The sequence below is a fragment of the Oryctolagus cuniculus genome, chromosome 3 (genome assembly GCF_964237555.1).
Source record: "Oryctolagus cuniculus chromosome 3, mOryCun1.1, whole genome shotgun sequence".
Classification (NCBI taxonomy): Eukaryota; Metazoa; Chordata; class Mammalia; order Lagomorpha; family Leporidae; genus Oryctolagus; species Oryctolagus cuniculus.
The window spans coordinates 7,265,299-7,291,322 of NC_091434.1; the positions used below are offsets into that span (position 1 = coordinate 7,265,299).

At 44.8% G+C, this 26,024-nt stretch overlaps 1 protein-coding gene across 8 annotated transcripts in view; it reads right to left on the reverse strand.

Annotated features, from left to right (window-relative positions):
* DIS3L2 (DIS3 like 3'-5' exoribonuclease 2) overlaps positions 1-26,024 on the reverse strand; it is a 385,604-nt gene that overhangs the window by 237,881 nt on the left and 121,699 nt on the right. For all 8 annotated transcript variants that reach the window (XM_070070055.1, XM_070070058.1, XM_070070061.1 and 5 more), the window contains one exon: positions 19,778-20,012. In XM_070070055.1, the coding sequence (XP_069926156.1) occupies positions 19,778-20,012 (235 nt within the window). The remainder of the gene's footprint in view (positions 1-19,777; positions 20,013-26,024) is intronic.

A 26,024-nucleotide genomic window follows, 5' to 3' on the forward strand; every position in this document is an offset into this window, starting at 1 on the left:
GGGGAGCAACTGGTCTCATTTTTCGTTAGTTTTCAAAGAAGAGGAGGAAGGAGTGTCTTTTACAAAACAGTTGCTAAATACAATCCTACGTTCTGGAAGTTGCAAGTGGATTAAAGATGGGCAAAAACAGTCGCATGAGAGAAATAAAAAATATTCGACCATAAAAACACCGGAAATAAGCCAATCCCAAAAAGACAAATACCATATGCTTTCCCTGATCTGTGGTAAGCAATAGAGAACCTAAAATTTAATGTACAGAAGTGAAATTGACATTTTGAGCTTTGAGCTTTGATGACTGTTTACAGCCCTTGTCTCTAGTGCTGAGGAACAGTGTTTTTCTTCTTACTATCTGTTGAACTCTGTACTTGGTGCAGGGTTAATCTTACAAGTATAAAGTAAACTGAAAGTAGATCATTATAAAAATTAAGAGTGAATAGGAAAGAAAGAAAGAGGAGGGAAGCTAGAGTGAGAAGTATAACTATGTTCCTAAATTCATATACATGAAATTTGTATACCTTAAATAAAATTTAAAATAATAATAAACCAGTCATGAAATGTAAACTGGAAACAAAAGCAGCCACAGAGTAAAGTAACAAAAAGGAAGGATGGCACATTTTATGGAAGAAAGAAAGATTTGAGGAGGAAACACTTACAGCAGGCGGATTCTCAGACTAATATATCCCTGCCCCTAGTCTTCCTGCCCTTGTACAATCTCTTCCCCTCGAGGGTGGGCAGGACCCATGACTTGCTTCAAAAAACAAAATTCTTTATTTTGAAAGTCAGAGTTAGAGAGAGGGAGAGAGAGATCTCTATCCGCTGGTTCACTCCCCAGATGGCTGCAATGATCAGCACTGGCCCAGGCTAAAGTCAGGAGTCAGAAGCTTCCTCTGGGTCTCCCATAGGGATGACAGGGGCCCAAAAACATGGGCCATCTTCTGCTGCTTTTCCCCCGCCATCAGCAGGGAGCTGGATCAGAAGTGGAGCATCAAGGACACAAACCCCATATGGGATGCTGGTGTCATAGGCGGTGGCTTTACGTGCTACACCACAACATGGGGCCCCTGTAACTTGATTTTAACCAACAGAATACAGAAAAGATGAGAGGCTGTCCCTTCTGGGCTAGACTGACAAAGCAAGCTGCCACACAGAGCGGCTCACGGAGTAAGCAGCCGAGGGCAGTCTCTAGCCAACAACCAGCAGGAAGCTGAGGTCCACAATCCAAAAACCCACAAGGAACTGAACCAGAACAATAACCACAGGAGCTCGAAAGCAGATCTCTCCCCAGCTGAGCCCTCCGATGACCAACACCTGACGACAGCCTTCAGGAGCCCAGGTGAGCCAAGCGCAGATTCCCGACTCACTGACGGTGAGAACACCACCTTGCTGTCTTCAGCCACCAGGTTTGTGCCAGTTTGTTCCCCAGTGGGAGATAACTGATCCATGTCTAAAATGACATCTGCCGTTGAAGAATGGGAGGAGATGGGGAGCGAGGAGGCAGTCATGGCAGGAAAGAGGAAGCACTGGCACGCAGGACAGAGAGGGGAGAGAACGCTCAGGAACACACAGTCCTGATTTCCTGGACCCAAGATCTGCGCGGGCAGGTGCAAGAGCAAAGGCTGGAGAGATGCCAGGAGGCCCCTGGAGGGCGAGGGCAGCCAGAGAGCTGTCACGGCTCCTCACTGACACCAGGCGGTAGAGAACTCCTGCGGGAAGAGCCATGTGACACACACACTTGTTCTGTCAAGAGGCAGCGGGCTTCAACAAGTGGTGCGGAGATGCCCATAATGGAATATGCTGCGCTTTATCCGTTTTGAGATGCCTTTCCTTCCATTACCTCATCCGATTCATACAAGAACCTGGGAAGTAGTCAAGGCACGTATTTATGATGAAGGCTTTTAATCAATAAGAGAAATGAATGAAACTCTAACAGCTAAGAATGACTGGCAAATCTCTTGCTCAGTGTTGTTTCCTACAGCAGGGTTGCCTCATTGTATTGGATCCCTCTTCCCTGGTAAAGAAGTGAATGCCACTCGCCAGACAGGTCTGCGTCCTGGCGCAGGGAGCACTCCTACCTGGAGCAGGAGGTGCCGTGAGGCCTGGGTGAACTTCAGAAGCAAGGACCAGTAGCAGGTAACAAAGGGGCTCTGGAGTGACATCAGGTTAGAGTCACCCAGGACTCGAGCAGAAGAGGCAGAGCTGACGGGCCGGCCAGCTGAGAAAGAGATGAGACCGCACTGTGCCGCGGAGCTTTCCTGCAAGGGGCCAGAGGAAGCATGCGCAGCACAGGCTTGTTCCACTTAAAGGCACAGGAGACACAGTCACTTCTTAGTGTTTTCGGTTTGTTTTTCTTTTCTTTTAGTATTATCTGAACACCAGGAACAATTTTCATTATAAATATTAAATAAGATCTATCCTTACTGGTATATATTCCATAGCCACCCTGGGGCAGCTGTCAGTCCCCGCTCCACACCTAGAGCCACATGACCCAGTTTCTATCCAAAGGCTGAACTAAATCTTCAACAGCATTCTGACAGCCTCAACAGATGATAACCAGCACTACTCTCTAAGTCTATATTAAGCAAAGATTTTCCTTGCCTCAATGTTGCTGCATGGTTTGAAAAACCTAACTGATCGTTCTCCACAGAGAACAGGAATTGTTGAGAGTGACCCAACTGGGAACCAATGGCAGTAAGATGAACATGCAGGCACACAGAACTCTGCACAGTGGCCCCGAAAGGGTCTCCAGCCGGGGAAAATACACAAAACCGTGCAGAAGGGGGTTCTGCACCAAATCACAGAAATGCCTGCATTGCTCAGATGCGCAAGCCTGGCACATGTTGGCCAGAGGCAGGAAGAAGAAGAGCAACGTGATGGGTCCATCCTTCCTGTCACTTCACAGACAGACGGCCTGTGAGTCTTAGGTAGAGTGACGCGGCGATGACGACATGAATGGTTCAGCTCTCAGGCACCTAGACAGACAATAAATTCCAAACTGCACTTTTCTCTTTCAGCTCATTCTTACAAAATAATGTTTTCAGGAAAAAAATAACGGGGCTTTCCATGGATAAAGACTAACTTCAAGGAATTCTGAGAATGTCTTTTTAAATAAAAACAATCTTTGATCACCTGATACCCACTAAGGCAAAAAGAGATTCCTTCCTTTCTTGAAAATACCCATCACTTCCTTCTTTTCCCATACACTCCTCTTCTAGATCTCTCAAAATCTTCACTGCCCACTCCCACCCTCCAAGGTTCCCCTATCTACTCTCAGCGAGTGTCCTGGTTTTACAGAACAATGATCACTTTGGGTCATTCCACTCACAGTCCATCTGACAGGTTCTGAACTTCCCAGATCCTCAACGGATAATGTCCAAACGTGGATCTCTCAGCTTCCCTCGTACAGGCCTATACTACTATTTCTAATCACCTACTACGTGTCACCACCTGAATGCCCTCTAGCAAACTCAAATTCAGCACATGTGGCCTTCTCACCTGTGGCCTTTTCCTTTATCCACTTATGAGTGTCAGCAGCCATGTGGTTGCTAAGGCAGAAATCAAGTTACTCTCATTCTTGAATTCTCCTCTGCCTAAACCCTATAATCTGATCAGCCATCAAACTCTGTCAATTCTACTTCTGAAATGCCTCACCAACCTATTCCTTCTCTGCATTTCAGCTGTCAGAGCTCAGTCAGGTCTTCCAGCACCTCCAGTCTTCACAGACCCCTGCCACACCCCATCTCTCCTCTCTTCCTGTAACAACCTTGGCTGACTCTCCTACACCCACAGCTCTGAGCAGCCATGGATGATTCTTCAAAACCTCGCAGAGCAGTAACTGTTTCTAGAATGCTCTCTAGCACCCCACGTGCACCCTGTTGGAGCCTCACTATAGCTATTACTCTGCCCACCATGTCCCTCTGGGTTCTGTTGGAGCCAAAGAACATGCATCATTCTTTTTTCATCTGGTAAACCTATTCATCTTACAAGGCCCAAGGATACGTTGTCTTCTTATCTTCTCTTCCTTCCGCCTACTATGACCCTGTCCCCCTTGCTGTGCCTGCAAATCTGCTCACATCCTCTGCAAGCCACTGCCTGTGTGAACAGCAGCTATGTTCCCTAAGAACTTGGTCTCCAGCCCTCAGGCTGTGCAAATATCTAATGAGTCCCTGGTCCGTCGGTGTGTTCCTTCTCCTCGGATCAAGAGTCTTCTCACAGTCTGATCAAGGCTTGTGGACAGGGCGGGCAGTATTTACCACTTCAGAAAGGGTGATTCCCACAGAAGAGCACAGGAGCAGCCAGGACCCAGATACTGATACCGTCCCTCCTCGGAAGGCCCGAGTGCACCTCAAGGACAAGGACCTAGATTTTACTTTGTGGTCACTTTTCTTCCCCATCAAGTAACACAAGGCTGTGCACATGGTGCACGTAGGGCCCTGTTCTTAGAGCTACAGAATAGAACAGTGCCTACTTGTAAAGGAGAACTTGGGACCAGAGAAGAGAAGTACTTTGCCCAAATTCACAGTCCACATCACCCTCTACCACATGGCCCTCTGTTAGCTACAAGATTTGTTCTTGGAATGCCCATCAGAGACTCAAAAGCCCGACATAAAACATGAAGACTGTTAGCCCTTTTGTATCTACTTGGTTGCTCTTGGTTGAAATGACAGAAAACACAATTCAAACCTGTTTACATATGAAAGGTGACTCAGGAGCTCATGTAGTTGGAAGTGCGGAGTAAGAAAAGGCTGCAGGGTCGTGATCCAGGGCTCACTGGGCTACGGGCCACACGTTTCGGGGGATCTTCACTCTTCTACTCACAATACTCAGCAAATCACAGAAAGCTGCCACTTGCAATTAGGTATAAATGTTTCCTAGTTCATATTCATCAGAAACCTCTCTTCTCCCAGCATTCCAAGCAGGATGCATCCTGCTTGGACTAGTTAGGTCATAGGCCTAGGGGAAGAGGCAACGGTATAAATCTGCAATGTCCAATAAAGTAGCCACTAACCACACACAGCTATTCAAAATAAAATTAAAGCAAGGAAAAATTCAGTTCCTCAATCACGTCTGCACTATTTCAAGTGCTAAAGAGTCACGTATAACTACCGACTGTATCTCAGAGAGTACAGATTACAGCACTTCCACAGCGCAGAAAAGCTCTACTGGCATAAGGCAACTCAGCATATCAAAGCAACTTGGATAAGGCAACTAAGAACCGGCTCCGTGGACGGGGACAACTCCAGGTACAAGGACTCTGCAGGATGAGCAGATGTCCAGGTGAAAATCTACTGAGACGGGGGAAAGAGAGAGGTGGCAGCAGACACAGGATGGGCAACACACAAGACTCAACACAGGCTCACAGACGGAATCAAATTCATATGGCCTGATTTCTTCTTTAAAAATATAACCTATTGTAGAAGACGCCTGTGGCTATGTTCGCTGTTTTTCTTTTACATTTCACTATCTTCCTGGGGGACACTGGACAAGCCAAGTAACACTCTGAGCCTTGTCTCCTCATCTGGAAAACAAACAGGAATGGCCTAGGCCAGTCGTTTGTAATCCTTAAGCACAGCACTCCTTTTTACAGTAGATTTTTGAAAATTCACTTTTTTTCTAGGATCTTGTACTTTGAAGTATTTTGATTAACAAGCCTATCTATAGTCAATATGCTCATTTTTCTAATAAAAATTAAGTATTAAATAGAGCTTCTAGTCAGCAAGAAAAGTTATTACATTGAACTGGTATCATTTGCACCAAAAGTGGCGGTCTCACTAAAAGAGATGTACTATTTTCATTGTTATGAAATATTTATAAATAATGTTAAGTGCTCCACCAAGAAGAGGACATGATCTTGTAGCACCCATCCATGGCCAGCACTGTGTTATTTCTATGGCAACACAGTATAACTGTAAACACATATGATCTTTGCATCCATACCTGTTCCACTAGCATGGCCTGGCCTCACCTGGAAAGTCCCAAATAGAGGGACGAGCGAATGGATGGGGAAGACTCCAAGGGTGCGCATGGAATAGGAAATAGAGGGACGAGCGAATGGATGGGGAAGACTCCAAGGGTGCACATGGAATAGGAAATAGAGGGACGAGCGAATGGATGGGGAAGACTCCAAGGGTGCGCATGGAATAGGAAATAGAGGGACGAGCGAATGGATGGGGAAGACTCCAAGGGTGCACATGGAATAGGAAATAGAGGGACGAGCGAATGGATGGGGAAGACTCCAAGGGTGAGCATGGAATAGGAAATAAGGAGAGAGAAGTTCTTCCACCCTGTTTGCTGCTGGTCAGCCTAAGAAGAGTATGAAGCTAAAAGTACAACAGTGGGCAAGAGGTCAGGACTGCCATGCTGAGAAGGGCAAGGGGACCCCGGGGGAGGTGGCTCCACAGGTCTGCAAGTCCTCACTCACCAGGGTGAGAAGGGCAGGCTCCTGGAGTGACTGATGAGTGAAGGACTTAGACACCTCTCCTTCTAGATAACCGGGTGAACCGTGTTTTACAGAAATCATTTCCTTTCATTTAAATTTCTGTTCCAATAATTTTGTGCTAAAAGTGCTAGCAAGAAAGCTGACAGGCACGTCTGCTCCCAGGCGTAGAGAGGGATGCAGAATATTCTACACAATTAATTACCTGTAATATTAGAAAAATGTTCTGACATCCAAGATCCCTAGGCCTGCTGATGTGTCAAGGAGAAACTAGCAAGTAGGCAGGAATGACTCCAGGATAAAAAAATGGGAAGAGGAAGCAAAAAGGACAAGCCTGAAAAAGAACTGGGCGAGCTCCAGTTATATTTCAATAAAGAACAGATGTAATTATTGTTTCAAGATTTCTTACAATTCATCATGATTTTCTACTTCTGTTAACCCCTCTGCTTACCATGTATCTAATAACCAAAGGAATGGAAAAGGAAAATTTCTTTAAAAAAAAAAGAAAACCTCACAGTCCTCAAAAAATTAAACAAAGAGTTGCCATATGACCCAGCAATTTTACTCCTATCTATACACTCTGGATATTGAAAAAAAAATTGAAAACAGGGACTCAGACAGATACTTGCACATCAGTGTTCACGTCAGCATTGTTCCCTACTCAACAGCAGAAAGGTGGAGACAACCCAAGTGTCCATCAGTGCGGATGGATAAACAAAATGTCTATTCACACTGACCTCGTACTCAGCCACCAACGATGTTCTAACACATGCTACAACATGGAGAAGCCTGACAGTAGCAACAGAGATTTTGTATAATTTTTCATAAAGTTGAAGGAAAAAATTATAGGGCAGCATGATATGGTCTCATTTTGTTTGAATTTTGCATATCATTTTAAAAACAGTTATTTAAAGACTTCGTTAATTTTCCAAGAATTTCTTTTAATCCACTATTATTCAAATAATTTAAAGATCTTTACTCAACATTTTCTTGTGTGATACATTAGAATTTTTAATGGGAAATGAAATTAGGACTTGCTGGAGAAAAATAATTACTACAGAAAAAAACTCAAAAGAAAATCACAGTTCTGTTAAGTTTTGAACAATAAACAGCAAGGATTTTATGCTCCATAATACTTGGAGCCAAAGATCAAGAAGGAGCAACATCAGCTTTTTTTTTTTTTTTAAACAGGCAGAGTGGACAGTGAGAGAGAGAGACAGAGAGAAAGGTCTTCCTTTGCCGTTGGTTCACCCTCCAATGGCTGCCGCAGCCGGCGCACCACGCTGATCGATGGCAGGAGCCAGGTATTTATCCTGGTCTCCCATGGGGTGCAGGGCCCAAGCACTTGGGCCATCCTCCACTGCACTCCCGGGCCACAGCAGAGAGCTGGCCTGGAAGAGGGGCAACCGGGACAGAATCCGGCGCCTGACCGGGACTAGAACCTGGTGTGCCGGCACCGCCAGGTGGAGGATTAGCCTAGTGAGCCGTGGCGCCGGCTAACATCAGCTCTTGAAATCCATACTTGAAGTACTGAACAAGGAAATTCTTCTTTTTCAGCAAAGATTTTTAAATACACTGAAAAGCTGAACATGATATTCTGAGCACTCACTAATTCATGTAAGGTTAACATTTTACTACATTTGTTCCCACTCTCTCAGTCCATGCATACACCCACCCACCCAGTTTTGGTTCTCTCCCCCCAACTACCCCTCCCCCAAAAGGAAGTTAAAGAGATCTGGATACTTCACCCCAAGCACTTCACTGAGCATCTCCCGTATTTCCTATAAATCTACAATAACATTATCACACCTTAGTGTGATAAAAATCAATGCTAACTCCAAAATGCCATCTAATATCTAGCATAAACTTAAATTTTCCCAATTGTTACCATACAGCACTGCCCACTAATCCAGATTTAATCAACACTCACATTATTTTTGGTTACATCTCTTTTGGCCTTTTTTCCTCTAAAACAGTTCATGCATGTATGTGCATTTCTGCCATGGGATCATCTAATTTGTCCCACTTTCCTCTATATTTTCAATATATTAGAAGCGAGGACTAGAGGCAGGGTGCGGGGGAAGCATGAGTACCACACAGATGATGGTACACAGCAACGCATTCCATCTAAGGTGCCAACTGTCAGGTGTTTGTGTGTCCAGCTTGTTTCGATTAACATAACGATCTCTAGTTCCATCCACCTTGCTGCACATGTCAGCATCTCACTGCTTTTCACGGCAGAAGCACGCTCCACTCATGTGTACCTTATTTTATTTATCCACTGATGGACACCTTGGTTGACTCTACATCTTGGCTATTGTGAATAGTGCTTCAGCGAACATGGGAATGCAGCTAACTTTTTCACATGCTGATTTCATTCCCATAGAAGGTACATCCAGAAGGGGGACAACGAGGTCATACAACGAGGTCATACGGTAGACCTATTTTTAGTTTTCTGATGAAGCTCCATTCTCTTCTCCATGATAGCTGCGCTAATTGATAAGGGTTCCTTTTCCTCCACAACCCTGTCAGCATTTGGCGCTTTTTCCTGTTTTATAACAGCCATCCTAACTATAGTCAGATGATAACTCACTGTGGCTTTGAGCTTCATTTTCCTGACAGCCAGCGATATTGAGCATTTTTCGTGTATTTGCCAGCCATTTGTATTTCTTCTTCTGAGAAATGTCTATTTAGATCCTTTGCCCATTTTTAAAATGGCGTGGTTGTTATTTTGTGGTTGAGTCTCCTGAGCTCCTTATATTCTGGATACTAACCCTCCGTCAGAGGAAAATCCGCAGGTATTTTCCTCCATGCTGTTGGAGGTCTTTTTACTCTGTTCATTGTTTCCTTCGCTGAGCAGAAGCATCTGAGCTTGATATGATCCCATTTGTCTATTTTTGCTTGTTTTGCCCATGCTTCTGGGGTCTTATCCAAAAAGTCATTGCCTGTGTCAATCTCTTGAAGTGTTTCCCCTGTTTCCTTTAAACAGTTCTATAGCTTCAGATCTCAAATATAAACCTCTGATCCATGTTGAGCTGATTTTTGCAGGAGGGGGAGGTCTTGTTTCAATCTTTAGCTTATGGATGTCCAGTTTTCCCAGCATCACTTAGTGAAAAGACTGTCTCTTCTCCAACATACATTTTTAGCTTCTGGAAGCTTTTTCAAAATACCGTTGCTCAGCCCCATCCCAAATCAGCCAGAATCATAATCTCTAACTTGTAGCCAGGCATTGATATGTTTTTAAAAAAAAAACTGCCAGGGAAGTCTGAAGTGTATTACCAAGTGTGTAATTTTCTTTGTTTTGGGAATAAAAACTACTAGTACTCCTAAAATAGATACTATTAATATTCCTGAAATAGACATGAGGTGTGTTGAGAGGATTAACATAATAAGGCTTAATTACAAAGTGCTAAGACAAGACCAAGCACTTAAATCTTTAAAAGTAATTATATATATATACATATATATGTAATATACATACATATATGTGTATTCTTACAATTTTTTTGTTTTTTAAATATTTATTTAGTTAGGGGCCAGTGCTGTAGTAGGCTAAGCCTCCGCCTGCAGCGCCAGCATCCCATATGGGTGCCAGTTTGGGTCTCAGCTGCTCCTCTTCCACTCTAGCTCTCTGCTTATGGCCTGGGAAAGAAGCTGAAAATGGCCCAAGTGTTTGGGCCTCTGCTACCTACGTGGGAGACCTGGAAAAAGCTCCTGGCTCCTGGCTTCAGATGGGCCCAGCTCCAGCTGTTGTTGCCATCTGGGGAGTGAACCAACAGACAGAAGGCCTTACTCTCTGTCTTTCCCTCTCTCTGTAACTCTACCTCTCAAATAAATAAATAAAATCTTAAAAAAAGAGAGAGTGATTTATTTATTTATTTTAAAGTCAGAGTTACAGAGAGAGTGAGAGACACAGAGATCTTCCATGTGCCGGTTCACTCTTCACATGGCCTCAACAGCTAGGGCTGGGTCAGGCAGAAGCCAGGAGCCAGGAGCTTCTTTCAGGTCTCCCCATGTAGGTAGCAGGGACTCAAACACTTGGGCCATCCTCAGCTGCTTTTCCCAGCAAGGAACTGGATCAGAACTGAAACAGCCAGGACATGAACCAGCACTCACATGGGATGCCAGCATCGCAGGAGGCAGCTTTATCCACTATGCCACAGCCCCAGTCCCAACACATCTTTCTTTAAACGCACACAGTGTGCCCCCGAAAGTTCATGGGAAACACTGGGAGACACTGGTGTAGGTGATGACTTCTTGGATAAGACCACCAAAGCCCAGGCAACAGAAGCTTCTGCAGAGCCAGTGAAACAATCAAGGATAGTGATGAGACATCCAACAGAACAGGAGAAAATATGTGCAAGCAATTTATCTGACAAAGGATTGATATCCAGAAAATACACGCAACTGAGGGAGGGAGGGGAGAGGAGAGAGAGAAACTCAACAAGAAAAAAAAGCTAGCTAAGAAATGGGCCAAAGACTTGCACAGATAGTTCTCAAAAGAAGATATACAAATGGCCAACAGATACGTGAAAAATTAATGTTCAATATCACTAGCAATCAGGGAAATGCAAATCAAAGCCACAGTGAGCTATCACCTCACCCCATCAGAATGGCTATTGTCCAAAAACAGCAACGAATGCTGGCAAGGATGTGAAGAGGGAACTATTACACACTGCTGTGGAGGATGTAAATTAGTGCAGCCACTGTGGAAAACAGGATGAAGATTTCTTTAAATCCAGAAAGAGACCTGCTAATATAACCCAGCAATTCCACCACTGGGTGTATAACCAAAAGTTATGAACTCAGTGTACCCAAGAGATACTTGCTCCACGGTGCTTACAGCAGCACTGCTCACAACAGCCAAAACACGGCATCAGCCAAGGTGTCCATCACAAGTGACTGGATAAAGAAAATGTGCTACGACACACAATGGAGTATTATTCAGGTATTTTTTAAAAAGAATGAAATTCCAGCACAATGGCTAGACCAGGAGGACATAATGCTGAGTGAAATAAGCCAAAGAAAGGAGAACTGCATGTTCTCCCTTCTGTGCATGAGCTAAAATTTAAACAAGAAAAAGAAATGCCCAGGATTTGAGCACAGTGTTTACTGCAAATACAGGGTTTCATCAAACTTTCTTTTAAATCTTTGTCAAACAAATTCACTGGAATTATGTGCTACCACAGGATTAATGATTTTGTGACTATTTTAAAATTTGCTCTGCATAAGTGAAGTCGGACACCTTTTCATTTGATTATTGCTTATAGAGCTTTGTCTATTTCCCTGCTCAAGTGCGGGCTTTTTATTTTTTATTTGTTGAGATCTTTACTTAGCAGTCATTAACCTTTGACAATTATTTACATTTAAAATGTTATCTCAAAAAATTTAAGAATTAAAAAATAAAAAGAAAATAAAATCCTAGAGCAAAGGAAAAAAATAGAATTAAAAGATAAGTTTATTTGGGTGCAACAAATTTTTGAAATCCGTGTATACAAGAAGGCTCCAAAAAGTCTATGAAAAATGCATATTGTGAAAAACTACAAATTTTTAAATAACAAATGAGTTTTTAAATCCCTTAAACATGAACTTCTTGAAGTACCTCATCTATGGAATATTCAGAAACACAGACCACTGTACTAGGCTCCAAAGCAAGTGTCAATAAATTATAAAGATTTAAGCATTACAGATACCCCATTCTTTGACCATAACACAATAAATTAAGCATCAAACAAAAAAGAATCACCAAAAAAATTAGAAATTAAATAGTTTTAATAAATAACTAACCTGTACATCAAAATCTGTAAAATACATATAAAGAAGTACTTAGAGAGACATTTATCGTTTTTAAATATTTCATTGGCAGCAAATTTTAAGAATAATAAGCCAAGTATTCAACAATAGGGTCTGTGAAATGGGTAAAGAGAAAGAAAAGTTCCCAAAATAAGGAACTAAGTCACAAAGATAAGGGCAAATATCAACGATATATAGAACAACACTATCAACAATAAACAGAGAAAAATAACAAAAGCAAAAGCTTATTCTTTGAAAAGATTAGTAAGATAGAAATACTTTTGACAATCAAGAGTTAAGAAAAAAGATTCAAATAATTAAAATATAGAATAAAAAGGGATGCAAAAGTACACACAACAAAGAATATATTTAAAATATAAATAATATTAAATAGTATTAGGAATAGTTATTATGCTAATAAATCTGAGCAGATAAATTCTCACTAAATTATGCCAAAATTGGCACAAGAAGAAATAGCGAACATGAACAGTCCAATTAATATGAAAGAGATTAAAACAGCAAAGATCTTGTCCCCTGAAAAACAGCAGGTGCAGATAATTTTACAATGAGTTCTACCAAATTTTAAAGAACAGTTAATTCCCATTTTATACAAGCTGCTTGAGAAAAATAGGAAACAGTCAAAAACTGACCAGAACATTTTATGAAGCTGTTACAAACTTGATTATTTAAAAAATTGGATGAGGGGCCGGTGTTGTGGTGTAATAGGTTACACCTCTGCCTGCACTGCTGGCATCCCATGTGGGTGCCAGTTCTAGTCCCGGCTGCTCCACTTCTGACCCTGCTCCCTGCTAATGCACCTGGGAAAGCAGTAGACAACGGCCCAAGTGTTTGGGACACTGCACCCGTGTGGGAGACTGGAAAGAATCTCCAAGCTCCTGATTTCCGCCTGACCCAGCCCCAGCTGTTTCAGCCATTTGAGGAGTGAACCAGTAGATGGAACCTCGCTCGCTCGCTCTCTCTCTCTCTCTCCTCTTCTCTAACTCTGCCTTTTAAGTAAGTAAAAAATAAATGTTTCCAAAAAATTGGATAATAACAAGAAAATCACAGATCCATTTTAATGTGATATAAAAATTCTACACTAAATATTAAGTGAATCCAAGTGTATTTTAAAAATAAAAACATACCAAGATTAAATAATATTTATCCTAGGAATTCAAGGATGGCTCAATATCAGAAAAAGAGAAGCCAGATGAAAATCTCAATCAATGAAGAATGAGAGGCACAAAGTTCAGCAAAAGGCAAAACTGCAGACTTAATAAAAGACTACAAGGAAGAATATCTGTGGGAGCTAACAATAGGGAAAAAATTGAACCCATAAAGCATGTGATTAACTTATCACATCAAAATTAAAGATTTTTCTTTAATGGAAGATACCACAGACAAAATAATAGTGAAAAGACTGCAAGAATGGGAGACTGTAATGGCTAAATTGGAAAGGTATTATTACAGAGAACAGGTAAGACATTCCTACAACGCAACAAGAATGTTAATTTTATGAAAAGGCAATTGACAGAACTCAAACTAGACTACAGAAATTAGAAAGCGGGATATTCCTAACTGCTGGCAAGGACGCAAAGGCATAAAAATGCCCACCACAGTTACACCAGTCACCATCTGGGCTAGGACCAAAGCCTCAATTAATAAAGAACGGTTCCTCTATGTAACTTGTCCTCTGGGCATTTATTTCTTTGGGGGAATTCACAGCAGGAATGGGTGCTCTAGCACAGGATTTAGGTCTCAGAACAGGGTAGGTCCAGGCCATCTACCTCTACCTGATATGACTGCATCGTCTACCCAGTCTCAAAGACAGGGAAGCAGAAATGCCCACTGTAGCCTTCTATTAAACACAGTTCTGAACAAGGCTTTCCTTTCTTTAAAATCACATTTTTTAAATATTGACACAAAACATTATCTCAAAATTGTGGTTGATAGGAAACTGCTGTAAATTTCATCTTCAGTATCGTTTCTGAAGCAAACATTCCTGTCTTCTAGTTGCCCGAATCATCACTCTACACAGGAGAGATCAGGGCAAAGAAGAAACTTAGCTCTGAGGAAGAAGCGCTGCCAGAGAATCCGGGGAAGGTCTCCTGGGTCTCAGCGACCCTAAAGTGCCACAGGGGGATGATCAGCTAAGCCAGCTTTTCTCAAAGGGCAATGCAATTACGTTTTATTCTAGGAGACAGCACAGAGAAACCCACGCCCTGGAAGGGCCTGTCTTGGAAGATCCGCCTCCAGAGAGAACAAAGGGGTGTTCTTGACTCCCAAAGGTGACTTGGAAAGGCCCTAGAAGGAATAGTGATAGACTGAGTCACATCTCAGGAGGGATTAAGGATTCCACATGGATTCTCTTCAGACAACAACCAGGAGACAGAAGTGAAAAGGTCGACTCTAGACGTCAAACCAAAGCTCAGTCAGCAGGGTACTGGCAGAGGCTTGTCTCAGACCACGAAGCTGGAAAAGATCCCTGGCAAACCCTGCTGGGGCAGAGGGCAGGAAATGCACACCATAGCCTCATTAGGTCACGATCATCAGATTCAGAGGCCAAAACTGTTCTGACATTTGCTGGTGATGAAAGATACAGAGCTACTGTATCACTTGGACATGGCCATTTCTATTCTTTGGAGTATGCTAACCAAGCAACCATTAGCCACACACTTCTGAAGCCATTAATACATTTGGTAACAAGGAAAACTTAACTGGGCTGTCCCCAGTCTCTATGCAGACGGAAAGGTGGTTAAAAACGCTGTTGCAAAGGACTGTGAGACTGTCAAAGGGGCCCAGTCTTGGGCCCACCAGCTCTCAGCGGTGAGGAGGACGCAGATCCACGCCATTCTCCTAAGAAAGGACTGTGAGGTCTTAGATGCACGTGTAGACCACTCCCAGGGAAGCTAGTGCTTACCAGGAAGACATGTTTCCTGGAAACAGGGATAAACTCTGCATGCACATGCAACATGCAACATGTGCTCTGGGTAGAATCGTGATAGGAAAACAAAAAGTAACAAAAACACTTTCGGACATAGGCATGAACTGCATTGCTTAATATGCTTGCAAATACAATACAAAGCAAAGAACCTTTCTAGAAGTCTTAGGAAAAGTTTATGGTGTTCCTAAGGTTATGGTTTGTTTCAATAACAATTTCAAAACCTTAAATGGTGCAGAAAGTACTAACATCTTAACTGTAACCAGATTTTATATTATCGTGAGCAAGAGAAGCTGGTTGAAATATCCTAAAAAAAACTATGATTTTTAAAAGAGCAAATTGCAATTTTCCTAAATATCAAGAGGGCAAGAAATGAGAAACAGCCATGTGGTTTCACAAACTCTCTATTTAGAGGCTAGCAGGAAAGAGAAATCCGTACCAGATCCTGGGGGAAGGATTAAGGCCGTTCCCTCAGTCAGGGCTACTAAGAAAGCAGTATAAATAACAGTGGACTAGGAAGAACGTACAAAGAATATGAAAACACCATGCACACGGTGGCCTTACAAAGCTCTCCATGATACTTACTTATTCTAAGAAAGAGGGCAGGGAAGTATGGCAGAGGGCAAATAGAAAGCAGGTCTGGCATCATTTCCCCAAGGGCAGAGTGAACTGTTAGCACCCAACCTAAGCATCAATTCTCCTATCACTTCCATCCACCAATATTTCTCCGCCCTACTATCTGCATCAACCATGAATGAGAGATCAAGCCACCTTATCCCTTCAGTTTGGAGCCCAGGGGAAAAGAGGGTGCTGAGATCTGCCAAATCCAATCGCCAGAGCTTGGTTTCCACTTCTGAACCAAATACTCAATACAATTTGGAAAAAAAAATTTTAAAGACATAAAAATTGTACATATTTATGGGGTACTGTGTGATGTTTTGGTACAGCTAGGCATTGTGTAGCGTCCAATCAGGATAAATACATTTCTTTTCCAAACTTAACATTTCTTCATAGTGAAGACATCTAAAATCCTATCTTCTAGTTTGCTTGTTTATAGAGAAATACACACAGTACACTGAAACATCCTGCTATGCAATGGAAGCCCAGAACTTCTTACTTCTATCTAGCTATAACCCAGTACCCACTAATCACCTCTTCCCCTCGATTCATCGTAAAGTGAGGCTCTGCCTGACTTCCTCCTGTAGACATCTCTCTTCCTTGGTGGTCTTGCTGATGAAGGATTTGGCTATTTAGAGTCTTGGTTATTTCCCTCTCTTCTTGAAAAGACACAACTCACAGTCCTAATACTGTTATAAGAACACATACGTACTTTAATAAGAGTCATGGTATTCAACAACCTTGAAAGAAAAAAAGAAGAAATATCAGAAGAATGAGATTTCAAAGAATAGCGTCCACATGACATTGGTGAGCCCTGAACAGCGAAACTACCAGTTACCTACATACGTCATGACAAAGAGAGGCCTGGGGGCACAGGTCAGGGTAGGTAGCACCACCTGACAGGAAACAGCGGCCTCATCACTCAAAAAAATGTCAAAGTTGGAAAGTCATTCCAAATGAGAGTTACTTGGCACCAAAAAGGTCAAGTGCTTTCAGAAGAGGCTCTCCAGCCCAGGTCACTACGCGCGATATTCCAGGTTTTGATTTCCATCCATTGTTCCTAGCTTGTAACGCCTTCTCCAAGGCACGTCACAGGAAGTCTAATCCCCTCCCTTAGAGCTGCTAAGCATGAAGGAATTCTCGGACCTACCTGTCTGACAGTGGATGATAAGACCCCCATTTCAGAAGGGGCCCTGCCCATATGGGTGAGGAAGGAAGGCTGAAGAATCCCAACCAACAGGCCTTGCTGAATTTCCCCACCCCATCTACCAGCACTTGATCGTGGCCATTTTGTCCAGTCACATTTCAACACTTCAGTCACGCCTATGTGATGAAGTCTAAGAAATCCAGAAGGACAGGATTTGGAGAGCTCGCAGACAGCTGAACACGTGGAGACCCTGCAGGGGGTGTGCCTCAGAGGGCATGGGGGCTCTGCACCCTCCCCACCCCACACTCTGTGCATCTCCTCATCTCTGTCCTTTGGAGTACAACTACCTTCATAATAAACTGGCAAAGGTGTTTCCCAGGGTTCTGTGAACTGCTTGAGCAAATTAACTGACCCAAGAAGGAGGTCACGGAAACCAGTCTATGGCCGCTGGATGGCAAACAGGTAAAACTGCCTGGGCCTTGCAACTGGTTTGGGGGAGGGGGCAGGCTTGAGGACCGAGCCCTCACCTGGGGGCCACGACGCCGACTCCAGGTAGCCAGCGCCAGAACGGACTCGCAGCAGAGGACGCCCCGCTGGGGTCCACCACAGCGCTGCTTGCTTGCCTGCCTGCCTGCCTGCTGGTGGGAAGAAAACCCAGCTTGGAGGCCATGGAAGTCTTCTGTGTTGATGGTTGTGACGTGAGAGTGGAGTCTGCTTTCTGCTTCAGACTCTCCCATCCGCAGGGGAGGCAAACGGGGTGATCCGTCTCCAGGTTCCTGCAGGAGAGTGAGGTGTGCTCGCCAGCCCTGAAACAGGTTGTCTGCTCAACATCCTCCCTGAGTAATCGTCTGGCATTTCTTCGAGTCTTTCATGAAGACTGTGCCAGAAACTCCTTCCTGATAGCAAGCTCATTACCTAGTCAGCCCGGCCAGGATGGCCTGCTTCATCTTTTCCATTTCATAGACTCATAAAACTCAACTTGCTGGAAAACACACTCCTTACACCCACAACTCTTAGCAACCTAGACGCTCAAATGCCCTGAGTGTCAATGTTCCCTTCCCTAATGGTCCCCAGAGCACAGAGTGGGCAGGGCCCTGGGACACAGCTCTCAGAGCACACGGTCAGGCAGGGCCCTGGGACACAGCTCTCAGAGAACACGGTCAGGCAGGGCCCTGGGACACAGCTCTCAGAGAACACGGTCAGGCAGGGCCCTGGGACACAGCTCTCAGAGAACACGGTCAGGCAGGGCCCTGGGACACAGCTCTCAGAGCGCATGGTCAGGCAGGGCCCTGGGACACAGCTCTCAGAGAACACGGTCAGGCAGGGCCCTGGGACACAGCTCTCAGAGAACACGGTCAGGCAGGGCCCTCAGACACAGCTCTCAGAGAACACGGTCAGGCAGGGCCCTCAGACACAGCTCTCAGAGCACACAGTCGGGCAGGGCCCTGGGACACAGCTCTCAGAGCACACGGTCGGGCAGGGCCCTGGGACACAGCTCTCAGAGCACACGGTCGGGCAGGGCCCTGGGACACAGCTCTCAGAGCACACGGTCGGGCAGGGCCCTGGGACACAGCTCTCAGAGAACACGGTCAGGCAGGGCCCTGGGACACAGCTCTCAGAGAACACGGTCAGGCAGGGCCCTCAGACACAGCTCTCAGAGCACACAGTCGGGCAGGGCCCTGGGACACAGCTCTCAGAGCACACGGTCGGGCAGGGCCCTGGGACACAGCTCTCAGAGCACACGGTCGGGCAGGGCCCTGGGACACAGCTCTCAGAGCACAGAGTGGGCAGGGCCCTGGGACACAGCTCTCAGAGCACACGGTCGGGCAGGGCCCTGGGACACAGCTCTCAGAGCACACGGTCGGGCAGGGCCCTGGGACACAGCTCTCAGAGCGCACGGTCGGGCAGGGCCCTGGGACACAGCTCTCAGAGCGCACGGTCGGGCAGGGCCCTGGGACACAGCTCGTGGCTGCTATGTCTCTGCTTTTTTTCTGCATCCAGAGGACTCATGGCTTATATTTTGATCAGAGAAAATGAAAAAGACTTTTATAAAGGCTTAGAATCCAAATACTTTCTACAGATAACTCACAAAGTTCAAGGTGACCTACACTCACCATCAATGACAGAAGTACTTTTAGAACATACTGAATTACAGCAAAACAGAGGATAAAATAAAGGTCTTTTGGCCGGCGCCGCGGCTCACTAGGCTAATCCTCCGCCTTGCGGCGCCGGCACACCAGGTTCTAGTCCCGGTCGGGGTGCCAGATTCTGTCCCGGTTGCCCCTCTTCCAGGCCAGCCCTCTGCTGTGGCCAGGGAGTGCAGTGGAGGATGGCCCAAGTGCTTGGGCCCTGCACCCCATGGGAGACCAGAAGCACCTGGCTCCTGCCATCGGATCAGCGCAGTGCGCCGGCCGCAGCGTGCCGGCCGCGGCGGCCATTGCAGGGTGAACCAACAGCAAGGGAAAACCTTTTTCTCTGTCTCTCTCTCTCACTGTCCACTCTGCCTGTCAAAAAAAAAAAAAAAAAAGGTCTTTTCATAAGGGTTTTAAAGAGTGGTCTAATTCTGCTCACGTCACCCAGAGGTCCCAGGAGATTTTGAGGTTCACAGTCAACACAACTGGCCCAGTGGGGAGGTGGCAGCAGTGACCATGGCTCACACCATCCAGCGGCACCTCTTCTGTTTCTTCTCATAGCCATAGCAAGAAGCCTGTCAAAGATTCTCCCCCTTTTCTAAAAACTGTCACAGCTCAGAATTTGGGCACAATTGTACTGATTCTGTACTGCAGAGAGTGACTTCCAATACTTAAAAGACAATCAGGTACTAAAACAGCAGAACTGGACTCACCTTCTCCATGCACACACACGGAGAGCTTCTTGACACCATCCAGCAGCGTATTTTGTGTGTTGCCGTGACCATCTTCCGAGTCGCTGTCACCAAGATGGGCCTCTATGATGACATCAGGGCCGTCACTGCAGTCTTTGAGGGACTGCTGCGGAAGGTGGTGCCCACAGAGCTCCTCGGCAAGGTCTGCCTCGTACGCACCTTCTGCTTCTTTGTCGCTGCTTTCTGGTTTAATCACCTGGATGAAACAGAAAAGCGCTGCTCAATCGGCGGGGCGCGTGGAGGAAAGAGCAGATTCTGTTTCCTAAGGAAAAACTGGACCCTCAGAAGCCAGTGACACTGGACACTCACCACATGTCTGAGAAAGGATTTATTTTCCAGATGCAAACTAACCTATGGAGGTAATCAAGCCAGCAACGCCAGGCTGGCACTCGGCTTTCCCATCCTTCTGATCTACATTTCACCTCCTCTCGCCCAAAGGCCCTGAATACCAGAAGTTCCAAGCTTCCTAAGGGTCCATCAAGCAGGAGCAATTAGTAGGTTAGGGAATCAAAGAGCTCAGCAAAGAATGTCACGGTGCTCCCAAGAGAAATCACAAGACTGCACGATGAAAAGGAAAAAGAAAACTAAGTGTAAGAGTTTATAAAATGTTCTCATAATTCTTCTTTTTGAGGCCTGAAATTAAGCTCACAGATTGCTGTACATTACCCTCGCAGTAAGCATGAAGCAGATAGGAGAAAAGAACCCAGAAATCCATCTGTGGAGTAAGTGTGTCTTGTGACACTCACATGGCCTCTCTCTTTGCTATCTACAAGCACTATATTAAAATATACCAGGTGGGGCCGGCGCCTCGGCTCACTAGGCTAATCCTCTGCCTGCGGGGCCGGCACACCGGGTTCTAGTCCCGGTCGGGGCGCCGTATTCTGTCCCGGCTGCCCCTCTTCCAGGCCAGCTCTCTGCTGTGGCCCAGGAAGGATGGCCCAAGTGCTTGGACCCTGCACCCACATGGGAGACCAGGAGGAAGCACCTGGCTCCTGATTTCAGATCGGCGCAGCACGCTGGCCGTAGTGGCCATTTGGGGAGTGAACCAACGGAAGGAAGACCTTTCTCTCTGTCTCTCTCTTTCACTGTCTAACTCTGCCTGTCAAAAAAATATATATACCAGGTGGTAGGCCGGCGCTGTGACGCAGCACGTTAGACTGCCATCTGCAGTGCTGAAGTCCCATATGGGTGCCAGTTCAAGCTTTGGCTGCTCCACTTCCAATCCCGTTCCCTGCTAATGCACCTGAGAAGAGTAGAAGATGGCCCCAGTTCTTGGGCTCTGCATCCACGTGGAGACCTGGAAGAAGCTGCAGGCTCCTGGTTTTGTCCTGGCCCAGCCCTAGCCATTGTGGCCATCTGGAGAGTGAACTAGTAGATGGAAGATCGCTCTCTCTCTCTGTCTCTCCCTCTCTCTGTAACTCCACCTTTCAAATAAGTAAATCTCTCTCTCTCTCTCTCTCTCTCTCTCTCACACACACACACACACACACACGCATACACACGCATTCCAGGCAGAGTTGAGTAACTGAAAAAAAACCATAGCCCTCTATGTAAATCTGCTGATTCACATTAGCAAGAAGGACGTCAGCAGGTTCTGTAGGTCCCAGCAGGTTCTGTAGGTCCTAGATGTTACTTGGAACATCACATCCTTTTTTTTTTTTAAAGAGTTTTTATTTAGTTTAAAAGTTTTGATTTTTTTTTTATCTTTTATTTAATGAATATAAATTTCCAAAGTACGACTCATGGGTTACAATGGCTTCCCCTCCCATACCGTCCCTCCCACCCACAACCCTCCCCTTTCCCACTCCCTCTCCCCTTCCATTCACATCAAGATTCATTTTCGATTATCTTAATATACAGAAGATCAGCTTAGTATACATTAAGTAAGGATTTCAACAGTTTGCTCCCACACAGAAACATAAAGTGAAAAATAATAGATGATTTTTTTAAATGATGATGAAATCAGATCAGACCTATTGTCATGTTTAATCCCAGTGAGAGTCAAGTTGGGAATTGATAATTTCTTTTCTTTTTTTTTTTTTTTTTTTACAGAAGATCAGTTTAGTGTACATTAAGTAAAGATTTCAATCGTTTGCACCCCCATAGAAACCCAAAGTGAAATATACTGTTTGAGTACTCGTTATAGCATTAAGCCTCAGTGTACAGCACATTAAGGACAGAGATCCTACATGAGGAGTAAGTGCACAGTGACTCCTGTTGTTGACTTTACCAATTGACACTCCTGTTTATGGCATCAGTAATCTCCCTATGCACCAGTCATGAGTTTCCAAGGCTATGGAAGCCCCTTGAGTTCTCCGACTCTTATCTTGTTTAGACACGGTCATAGTCAAAGTGGAGGTTCTCTCCTCCCTTCAGAGAAAAGCACCTCCCTCTTTGAAGACCTGTTCTTTCCACTGGGATCTCACTCACAGAGATCTTTTTGCCAGAGTGTCTTGGCTTTCCATGCCTGAAATACTCTCATGGGCTTTTCAGCCAGATCCGAGTGCCTTTAGGGCTGATTCTGAGACCAGAGTGCTATTTAGGACATCCGCCATTCTATGAGTCTGCTGAGTATCTCACTTCCCATGTTGGATCACTCTCCCCTTTATTTATTCTATCGGTTAGTGTTAGCAGATACTAGACTTGTTTATGTGCTCCCTTTGACTCTTAGTCCTTTCATTATGATCAATTGTGAACTGAAATTGATCACTTGGAATAGTGAGATGGCATTGGCACATGCCACCTTGATGGGATTGAATTGGAATCCCCTGGTATGTTTCCAACTCTACCAATTGGGGCAAGTCAGCCCGAGCATGCCCCAAATTATACATCTCTTCCCTCTCTTATTCCCACTCTTATGTTTAACAGGGATCACATTTCAGTTAATTTTCAACACTTAAGAATAACTGTGTGATAATTACAGAATTAAACCAGTCATATTAAGTAGAACAGACAAAAAAATAATACTATGAGGGATAATGTATTAAGTTGTCCATTAGCAGTCAGGGCTATGCTGATCAAGTCACCATTTCTCATAGTGTCCATTTCACTTCAGGAGGTTTCCTTTTTGGTGTTCAGTCAGTTGTCACCGATCAGGGAGAACATATGGTATTTGTCCCTTTGGGACTGGCTTACTTCACTCAGCATGATGTGTTCCAGATTCCTCCATTTTGTTGCAAATGACTGGATTTCGTTGTTTCTTACTGCGGTATAGTATTCTAAAGAGTACATATCCCATAATTTCTTTATCCAGTCTACCACTGATGGGCATTTAGGTTGGTTCCAGGTCTTGGCTATTGCGAATTGTGCTGCAATAAACATTAGGGTGCAGACCGCTTTTTTGTTTATCAATTTAAACTCCTTTGGGTAAATTCCAAGGAGTGGGATGGCTGGGTCGAACGGTAGGGTTATATTCAGGTTTCTGAGGAATCTCCAGACTGATTTCCATAGTGGCTTGACCAGTTTGCATTCCCACCAACAGTGGGTTAGTGTCCCTTTTTCCCCACATCCTCACCAGCATCTGTTGTTGGTAGATTTCTGTATGTGAGCCATTCTAACCGGGGTGAGGTGAAACCTCATTGTGGTTTTGATTTGCATTTCCCTGATTGCTAGTGACCTTGAACATTTTTTCATGTGCCTGTTGGCCATTTGGATTTCCTCTTTTGAAAAATGTCTATTGAGGTCCTTGGCCCATCTCTTAAGTGGGTTGTTGGTTTTGTTTTTGTGGAGTTTCTTGATCTCTTTGTAGATTCTGGTTATTAACCCTTTATCTGTTGCATAGTTTGCAAATATTTTAAGATTTGTTATTTATTTGAAAGACAGAGTTATAAAGAAAGGCAGAGACAGGGAGAGGTCTTCCATCCACTGGTTAACTCCCTAGATGGCCACAATGGCCAGAGCTGCGCCGATCCGAAGCCAGGAGCCAGGAGCCTCCTCCAGGTCTTCCCATGCGGGTGCAGGGGCTCAAGGACTTGGGCCATCCTCCACTGCCTTCCCAGGCCACAGCAGAGAGCTGGATCGGAAGAGGAGCAGCTGGGACTAGAACCGGCGCCCACATGGGATGCTGGCACTTCAGGCCAGGGCTTTAACCCGCTGAGCCACAGCGCCACTCCCCCCTTTTAAGGTTTATTTTATTTAATTGAAATGTAGAGTTACAGACAAAGTGAGTGAGAGACAGAGAGATCTTCCATCTTCCACAATGGCCAGGGCTGGGCCAAGCCAAAGCCAGGAGCCAGGAGCTTCACTTGGGTTTACCACATGGGTGCTGGTGCCCAAGCACTTGGGCCATACTCTGCAGCTTTCCAAGGCACATTAACAGAGAGCGGGAGCAGAAGTGGAGCAGCTGGGACTTGAACCAGCACCCATATGGGTTGCCAGTGTGGCAGGTGGTGGCTTAACCCATTATGCAACATTGCTGGCCCCCATCACAACCTTTTAAGAATCTATTTCCAAACAATGGAAGACAGCCCAAGTGCTTGGGCCCTTGCACCCATGTGGGAGACCTGGAAGAAGCTCCTGGCTCTTGGCTTCAGATCAGCCCAGCTGTGGCCCTTTGGGGAGTTAACCAGCAAGTGGAAGATCAACCTCTTTGTCTCTCCCTCTCTCTGTCTATAACTACCTCCCAAAGAAATAAATAAAATCTTTTAAAAATAAAAGATTTCTAGATGAAAAAATCTATGCCAAATTTAAACATACAATTAAAATTAAAATGATCATGTAATTGTATATATATTAAAAATTATTTTGGGGGCCAGTGCTGTGGCATAGCAAGTAAAGCTGCTGCCTGCAGTGCAGGCATCCCATATGAGTAATGGTTTGAGACCCGGCTGCTCTACTTCCCATCCAGCTCTCTGCTATGGCCTAGGAAAGCAACAGAAGATGGCCCAAGTCCTTGGGCCCCTGCACCTGCAAGAGACCCAGAAGAAGCTCCTAGATTCGGACTGGCCCCATTGTGGCCATTGCAGCCGCTTGGGGAGTGAACCAGTAGATGGAAGATCTTTCTCTCTCTCTCTCTCTCTCTCTCTCTCTCTGCCTCTGCCTCTGCCTGCCTCTCTGTAACTCTGCCTTTCAAATAAATAAATCTTTAAAAAAATATGGTTTAAGGTACATTTCTTCCACTATTCCAGAACAAACGTGGGAAGGCCCTCCTTGAGCAAGTACCCTATGTAGCCTCCATGGCAGCTGGAAGACAGATGGTGAACAACCCACTCATTCAGCACAGCATCGAAAAGGATCTTCCATGGTGCCAGGCACTGTTCTAGGGCCCAAAGATGTGGCAGTGAACATAATCAAAAGTCGATAGTGATAAGGACAACTGAAAGTAAGTAGAGTGGAGACGCTGGTTAAGAAGAAGAGAGAACAATGGAATGAGGCCAGTTTATCAGTAGGACGGTTAAGTGATGCTTCTCAGGGGAAGCAGTGTGTGAACAGACACCTAAATGAATGAATGGGCTTCTCCAGCAGCTTCTCCATGTACTCACAGCTGACAGACTGAATGTCTTTCTAAGTTTGACCTAGAGGTTTCAAACTGAATGCCTATATTCAACAAAACAGCTTATTATTTTAATTAAATCACACTCAAAGATCACAGTTAATGAAAGATCGTCAACTTATACAAGGCACAAAAACTTATTAAAATAATTCTTTTTGTGGCCAGCACTGTGGTGCAGCAGGTAAAGCTGCCGCCTGCAGTGCCGGCATCCCATATGCTCCACTTCTGATTCAGCTCTCTGCTATGGCCTGGGAAAGCAGTGGAATATGGCCCAAGTCCTTGGGCCCCTGTACCTGCATGGGAGACCTGGAAGAAGCTCCTGGCTCCTGGTTTCGGATCGGCACAGCTCCAACCATTGTGGCCAAGTGGGGAGTGAACCAGCAGATCAAAGACACCTCTCTCTCTCTCTCTCTCTCTCTGCCTCTCCTCTCTGTGTAACTCTTTCAAATAAATAAATAAATCTTAAAAAATAAATAAATAGCTCTTTCCCAAAGTGTCTTAATGTCATAGGTTCCAATTAACATAACCATTCCTACACACCCACTCAAAATACTCACTCAGACACCCATTTAGAATACCTACTCAGAAACCAAAGTAAAATGTTACAGCAAAATTCACAATCAGAACTACTCAATAATATATCCCCAAATTTTTTAAAAAACTGACTTCAAGAAAACATATTAGGGGCCAGCATCATGGCTCATTTGGTTAATCCTC